Source organism: Rutilus rutilus, assembly GCF_951802725.1.
Source record: "Rutilus rutilus genome assembly, chromosome: 23".
In the NCBI taxonomy this organism is placed as follows: Eukaryota; Metazoa; Chordata; class Actinopteri; order Cypriniformes; family Leuciscidae; genus Rutilus; species Rutilus rutilus.
In genome coordinates this window covers 5750842-5759002 of record NC_140233.1, presented here as the reverse complement: position 1 = coordinate 5759002, position 8161 = coordinate 5750842, and the positions used below count along the sequence as shown (strand labels likewise).

General features: G+C 36.8%; 1 protein-coding gene across 2 annotated transcripts; it reads right to left on the bottom strand.

Annotated features, from left to right (window-relative positions):
- Positions 1–970: 970 nt before the first annotated feature.
- On the bottom strand, positions 971–7002 carry LOC311282466 (transmembrane protein 80-like). 2 transcript variants are annotated; one of them, XR_014625940.1, is made up of 7 exons: positions 6979–7002; positions 6654–6670; positions 6054–6147; positions 5705–5797; positions 5419–5620; positions 2935–3014; positions 971–2348 (listed from the first exon to the last, which is right to left on the bottom strand). XR_014625940.1 is itself a non-coding variant. In XM_084396263.1 (6 exons), exons 1-6 carry the CDS (start codon positions 6995–6997, stop codon positions 3002–3004), a joined length of 438 nt encoding a protein of 145 aa, XP_084252389.1. In that variant the 5' UTR covers positions 6998–7002; the 3' UTR covers positions 2698–3001. The 2 variants fall into 2 exon arrangements, 1 of the variants encoding a protein (XP_084252389.1); XM_084396263.1 differs by lacking the exon at positions 971–2348 and having other exon boundaries at positions 2698–3014.
- Positions 7003–8161: the final 1159 nt, after the last annotated feature.

Sequence of the window (8161 nt, the reverse complement as noted above, 5' to 3'; positions counted from 1 at the left end):
GTTGATGCTGCTGGTGAGAGAAAGAGCAAAGAGAGGAGGGTGATAGAGAGAGAAGGAGTAGAGGAGGAGGAGATGAGGGTGATGGAGAGAGGAGTAGGAGAGGAAGGAGGTGAGGAGGAGGAGAGGAGGGTGATGGAGAGAGGAGGAGAGGAAGGAGGAGAGGAGGAGGAGGAGGAGGAGAGGAAGGTGATAGAGAGAGAAGGAGTAGAGGAGGAGGAGATGAGGGTGATGGAGAGAGGAGTAGGAGAGGAAGGAGGTGAGGAGGAGAAGAAGGAGTCAGGGAGAGTGCAGGAGAGTAGAAAGAGGAAGACGTGGTGGAGGAGGCTGGCCTCTTTCTTCAGAGCTGCCAGCAAACAGGCTCCAGAGAGCAGCTCAGGTCAGGGAGAGGAGAAGCAGACGCAGACGCAGGATGAGGGAGAGAAGAGGAAGGTAGCATGGGATGCAAGAAGTAGTGATGGTAAATTACACCAGATCACCTTATGAGAATATAAATGACTAGAGCTCTGTTTTGACCACGTAAAAACTCAATACTATTACACACAATACCAAATACAAGTCAGTACAAATTATCCCAAAATCCACATCTATGCCAACGTTACATATGTCTATGTCAATATAGTGTGTTAATTATTTAAAATACATTAAAATGAACAACTATATGAATTCAATTTAGCATATCACAAGACACTCCTCTCACTTCTGTGAAATTTTATGTTATTTTGTCTTTTAATAGACTACATCTTCAGCCACTACACTCTTGGTGATCAGCTGGGGAAAGGTGGTTGTGGTGTGGTGTACGAAGGGAGACGTCTGGAGGATGATCTCAAAGTAAGTCAATATAAATCAAACATGATCTCGCTTGTGAATTTTCCCCCTAAGCCCTCTTAGTGTATTTTATGGCTTCCACACACAAATTAATTGTTTGTTTTGTTCATCAGGTGGCCGTGAAATACGTCACAAAGGCGAAAGACACTGAATGTTTATTCATTGTAAGTACGCTGCACACTATAAAACATCTCACATTAACATTTATCACAGACAAATATTTGATTGTTTATTCAATTAACAAACTGGTCCAAGACTGAGCTAAATCTTTATTTGCAAAATTCTTCTAGCCTGATCATCCAAAGCCTCTTCCTAACGAGATCGCCCTCACCATCCTGGCCAGTAAAGGTCCCAGTGTGCCAGAGATCATCCGGCTGCTGGACTGGCAGGATCGCCCTGACCACTTCGTCATGGTCCTCGAATATCCCTCTCCCTGTGAGGATCTGGACCAGTTCATGAGGCGTCACGGTGGAAGACTCGATGAAGAGAAGGTCCGGCACATCATGAGGCAGGCGGCTCACGCTGCCAACACGTGCTGCCATCGCGGAGTTCTCCACCGTGACATCAAACTGGACAATCTCCTGATCAACAGCGAGACGTCTGAAGTCAAGCTGATTGACTTCGGGTGTGGGGACATTCTGAAGAGTTCGGCGTACAGGTCATACTGGGGTATGTATTGTCACTCAAAGCCTCAGTTTGGCACTTTAACTCCAGTGATGAGTTACGAGATAATGCAAACGTACACATCAGACATAACCTCTTTCCTCAGGCACACCAGAGTACTGTCCTCCCGAGTACCATCTCAGAGGGAAGTACTACGGCAGGCAGGCGACGGCATGGTCACTGGGGATTCTGATGTTCGTGATGTTGTGTGGACATTTCCCTAGTAGACATGACCTGAAGCTGCTGAAAAAGAAGCACTGGTCCAGAGTCAGACCCAACCTGTCAACAGGTGAGATCTAGAATCAATAATTCACAGTCATACAAAACATGATGTAAAGTTTGAGGTAATAATCAGACGTCTTCCTGCACAGAATGCTGTCGCCTCCTCAGGGCTCTGCTAAAGGAGAAGCCAAGACGGCGACTTAGTCTGGGGCTGATCCTGTCTCACAACTGGTTTAAGGTAGCGAACTTAAGATCAGCTAGAGAATTATTTATTATCTCATAGGAAGAATTTGCCAAGTTAAATCTGTTCTTTTTTCAGGTCGTCACATAAGGCCACTCCAGTCGGCGTCTCTCGTGCAGCTTGGCGTCTTGCGGGCTGCAATGGGAGACGCATCATCCCTCCTCTCGCCTTTGCGTCTTGCGGGGCGAGCAACCCATGTGTAGCGTCTTGCGCCTTGGCTTGAGGGAGCAGTATTTGCGTCTGGCGGTACTGCTTCCGGAGGGATGCTCTTTTGGTTGCCCCTTATGGTTTTTCCCATCCATTCCTAAAGTTCCTGCCACAGCTGTCCAAATGTGCTTGTCCTTTTGACTTTGTACCTCATTGTGACGAAGCCACCAGATGCTGCTCGCTCACGGATCTTCGAGTAATGGAGAGAACATGATATTAAATAACTTGTATTCCTTTAAACCTATTTATAATGTAAAGTCTTTAAGGCAAAGGTACAAAACATGAGTTTTTTTTAATAAAATTTAACTTTTATAACACTCAATTGTTTACTAAACATATGTACTGTAGTAACTTTTTTCTTTTCTGTTTGTCACACCAAAGTAAACTGTGTCACATGATCGACACAAAGCATCAGACAAGTTTATGTTTAAATAAGGTCTTCATTTTCATTTGTCTAACAAAAGTGCAAAAGACAAAAGTAATGCATTCTTAATATTTGAACAAATGTTTATAAATAGTACTTTTTAGTAAAAAAAGAAACTTCTTACTCATTAAAAGTGCAGTTGCTAACTTTGTCTACTTCAACAAAAAAACAACAACAAAAAAAGTTTTTTTTGATAAATCTGTTTTTAAATGACAGGTTAAGAAGGTCCTAGAAAAAGCTGTTCAATTCTACATCAGGGTTTTGTTTAAAAACAACATCAGTTGCCAGGTTGTTTTTTTTTTAAATGAAAATGCTATGACAGATTACAAATTGTAATCAAACTCGTATTTACAGATAAGGAACAGTAGTCGGTCGCATAGCAATGGAGATCTCCAGCAGCCTGTCAGCTGAAGCCACAGTCAGGAGTAAGCACTAGAAAAGAAAACAAGACACATAATCAACACCACAGACACTTGCTCAACATAAAGCACACTTAATAGTGTGCATACATCTCATGAGAAACCAGGCTAAAGCAAATACAAGACATAATGGTTATGAGACTTAATGGTTGTTTCACCTCAGTATCAAACTGTCTCAATAAAATAAGGATAAATAAAACTAGATAATTTAATTGTTCACACACAGTAAGCGTGTACAGATTTAGTTTTGGAAGAATTTCACGAGACGTTTTTGCGAGCAGACTTTAAGAAACGTGAGATTGCGCTGTCTGACTTTTAAGAGCCTAATGTTACTAACGTCGTCCGTCTCTTTTGTTTCCCGTGTTTTTCTCGTGAATGAAACTCGGCTCATTTTCTGAAGGCCAGTCTCTGGGTTTGAATTATTGAAGTGTGGTTCATTCAGGAGGCCGTTCACTGTGACTGCAGCTCTGCGTGGGTCGACACATTTACTTTGCTTTGTCCCCACGCTCATTTTACGACTCTTTTGTTCCGACAATGACGTTACAGTCTGGGTTATTCTGACAGCCAAGCCATAGACATAAAACATATATATATATATATAGTACCAGTCAAAAGTTACTATTTTTAATGTTTTTGAAAGAAGTCTCTTATGCTCATCAAGCCTGCAGTTAAAAAACAAAAACAAAAAAAAAAACAGTAATATTATGAAATATTATTACAATTTAAAATAATGGTTCTCTTTTTTAATATACTTTAAAATGTAATTTATTTTTGTGATGCAAAGCTGAATTTTCATCAGCAAGTACTCCAGTCTTTGGTGTCTTATTATCCTTCAGAAATCATTCTAATATGATGATTTATGATCAATGTTGGAAACAGTTGTGCTGCTTAATATTTTTTTATAACCTGAGATACTTTTTTCAGGATTATTTGATGAATAAAAAGTTAAAAAGAACTGTATTTATTTAGAATAGAAATCTTTTGTAACAATATACACTACCGTTCAAAAGTTTGGGAACAATAACTATTTTTTTTTTAAAGAAATTAGTACTTTAATTCAACAAGGATGCGTTAAATTGATAAAAGGTGATGGTAATGATTTATATTGTTAGAAATGTTTTTATTTTGAATAAATGCTGTTTTTATGAATAAATGCTGTTAACGTTTTACTCATCAATGAATCCTGAAAAAAGTATTGCAAAAAAATATATTAAACAGCACAACTGTTTCCATCATTGATAATAACTGAGTATCAAATCATCATATTAGAATGATTACATAGGTAGAACGTAAAATAATGCTCTACAAAGACATACAGTACACAACAACTCACAAATTCACAGTTCTCATTACATAAAACACAGAAGACTTAAAGTTCCAATAGACTTTGCTGTTGAGATAATCACATTATACTCTACTACAGGAAGGTGAAAATAATTTCACATTAACATTTCACATTAACTATTGTGTAAAATAATATAATTTATATACTGAAATGTATTGAAATGGAAATATCCATTAAGACATTAAGCCTTGTCATGTGCTTAAGAAAAAGTAAATCAGTTATTGTACAAAAAAAAAAAAGAGTACAAAAAAGTTGCTTGTCCGGAAAAAAAATTGGATTTTCGTGTTGCAAATACATTTTATTATGAAGCAATATATGAGTTTTGACATATTTAAATCTGCATATTTGTGCTATTTACACTAGGGCATTTATAAAAAGCCTTTTTTTCCTGATCATTTTAAATGTATCCTTCCTCTTTCATTTTAATTTCTTAAATTTGATCAATAAATTCCATTAGAATAATAAGACGCTATTGGGCAGTAACCAATCAAATTAAATAACTTACACTGAAAAATGACAAATGCATTAAATAATGTTATGAGATTGTATATGACTTTGACTCAACCAATGCGTTCAAAACGCTGAATTATTAAGTAATGAAAACAGCACTCTTGGTCGTGTGATGTTGCTTACCTGTATAATATGTTATAAATATAAAAAATCCACATTTTATATTTTGGCGCAGTATGTTAACTGAGTTTCTTTGTGTGTTCTGCGCTCATTTGTTTAGATTTCTCCTTAAGAGGCTGCGCGAGCCTCAACAGCACAACCTTGTTAACATCAGTACATTATTATATTATTATTACATTATATTATTTTTTGTTATTGACGATTTGATTCGGTCGGGCAAGTAAAATCTCATCCTGAACAAGTGGACAAGCGTTAATGTTGAGCGCTGCATGTGTGTTATATATTTTTATGTTTATTATGTGTCATTAGTTTACCAACATGCTAACAGACAAAATTTAATCCATTGCGTTTTAAATCCATTTGATGCAGCTTAAGCAAGGGAGCTCACTAGATTTTGTAACAGAACCCAGGTGTCCAAAACTACAAGCATGTGAACTCTGACCTCCTGAATCCCGCCAACGTCCCGAACCCCACAATTCCTGTTAGGCCGTAAAAGCAGATCAAGATGGCGCCGATGATGACATCAGCTCGCAGGACGTACGACTGCCAAATGACGAAATAGAGCGCCAGCAGCACCGTGGACCCGGTGGCGATCAGATTCATACCCATGTAGCCCTCGCTCTCCTGTAGGTTTCCCCCTAACCCTGAGGAAAAGAGATTGACATGAGGCCAATGAAAATGTTTTACTGAAATATGTTTTTTTTTAATAAACAAAAATAGGATCTCACCCCAGTACACCCTCAGGACCTCAAGACCGGCCATAAGAAACAGCAGACACACGTCTAGAGCGAGTCGGCCAACAGGGTAAATCAACACGTGAGCTGTCAAACGGCATAAAAAACACAAGATAAACATGCATTTTCATCTCTTGTTTTTTTGTACACCTCTCCTTAACAAGACAAATGATTGGAAGTATCATGCATGTCTGTAGAACAAACAGAGCAGGAAGAGTTCAATAAAATGTAGCCTAATACTTATGGTTAGTTCAAATTCACAACCGTAATAGTACAAGTGATGCTTGACTAAGCAAAATAAATAAATAAATAAAATGAAAGGACATTGATGAGTAGTACTCACTCTTGTAGATGATCATAGAGAGGGTGGACAGAAAGTAAAACACACTGAAAGCTGCTGAGAGATACAGCAGGATCTGGAGCAGCACAGATGAGAGCTGCTGTTGATTAAGGCTTAAAACATGCAAAAGTATTGTTATGAATATGGTAATTAAACATGAGGCTACTATGTTATAAATCTAATTATTCATTAGTTATTATGAATTTGAATTGAGTTGGCAAACAGGATGAAGAAATGTAATTTAAATTTGAATGTAAGGAAGTAGAATGAATATTAATTGAAATGAAAAGTAGTTCATATAACTGTTTTATATGCTATATATATATATAGAGAGAGAGAGAGTTTAAAAGACTAAAGTTTGAAAGTTTATGGTCCTCATAAACAGACAGACAGACAGACAGACAGACAGATAGATAGATAGATAGATAGATAGATAGATAGATAGATAGATAGATAGATAGATAGATAATCCTTCATTTTTCAATAAGTTCAATAATGCTTTGTTCTGCTTATTTATTTCTATCTTCCCTCTCACTTTTCCATCCATCCGTTAATTTATTACTGTTCAGGGACTGTTATTCCGTGAATATTCACAAAGGATACAACACTGTTCCTTTTACCTAAAGGGAAAAGCACAATTACATTTGACATCTTAAATAAAACAACCTAAGATAATCCAAATATGCATAAAATGAAATGCATGAAACAGTAAACATTTCTGCCACTTTCAGAGTTTCATATTAAACTACATTTCGCTTTTCCATACAGCACAGGAAACTCGACAGGCATATAACGCAATTAAACCTCACAAAAAATGTTTGAAACCATTAAATATATTACAAAAACATGAAGTTTCACTGTAATAATGAGGAAAATTGCGTTTATTTTCGATGATAAAATCAGTATCTATGGCAACGGAGCGGGTTACCTGCACGTCCAATCGCCATCTTGATTCTCTCACTCTCTCGGCTCGTTCGCCCAGTGTTTAGGCTTTGGCGCCTCCTAGTGAACAGGAGTGACGTCAACGCAGCACGTGATTACAGACCGGAATGCAATACAGGATTTTATTTTATTTTAAAGGTTTTTAAAATGAATGCCAGGCAAATTTAAAACAAAATACATATATAATACAGCATACCAATGCACTTAAAACATCACTTTAAAAAAGTAAGAACAAGAAAGCAGAGTTTTAACAGTGTAACCAATCATTTAGTTTATTTGTCTTTTTTTTTATTATTTCATAAGACAGACTCAATCAATGTGGATAATATTTTTAATCAATCGAAATGATGCTGTAATTGGGTTTAGATTTTAGGGTTTTGTATGGGCACAGACGTGATAAATGCATTATCCAAACTTAAATGGTTGTAATTCATGAAGGCTGTGGAATACAGACCTAATATTGGTCTCATTTTAAAGAAGACACTCAGCTGAAGTGAAAGCACTTCAAAAAATGAAAGTGTTTGAGTTAAAGTTAAAGCTTACTGTAAAGCAAATGTATAGTAGGCCTACTAAACATTTTGTATTTTATACAAATGTATATAGCCTATTATACAAAATGATTTTTACTATAAAATTGCTATAAAATCAAAGTAATTTTAAACCAAATATGAAGTTGATATCACAAAAATGTTGCTTTGATATCTTGTTTAAGTGTAATACCAAAAATAGCCACCGGGTGACACCCACATTCCATATACATTTTTCAATGCGTTCTCCTGTAACAAATTAATACATTTCTGTCACAATATCACTTCTATCACAAAACAGTCGCCAGATATGAAACCTCGAGTCTTAGACCTTTCCAACGATGTGTTTTGTCAAGATTAGAAAAAGTTTTGATTATAAAATAGTTAAAATATGATTCCGCCCATAGGGAGAGGAGCCCTTTAAAATGTTTTAAAGTAGGCTACCCTTTCCATGGTAACGCAATGTCCGATTTCAAAATGAAATTTTGAGTGTTTGGTAGGGGAAAAAAGCTATTAAAAAAAAGAGCGCCAAGCGTCCGGCTAGCGGGACACTGACAATTAAGGGGTTAAAATGCTTTCATATTAAGTCAATTCAAAGATTTGCACTGCTTGACACATGCAACTGAAGTTACATGAAATTAA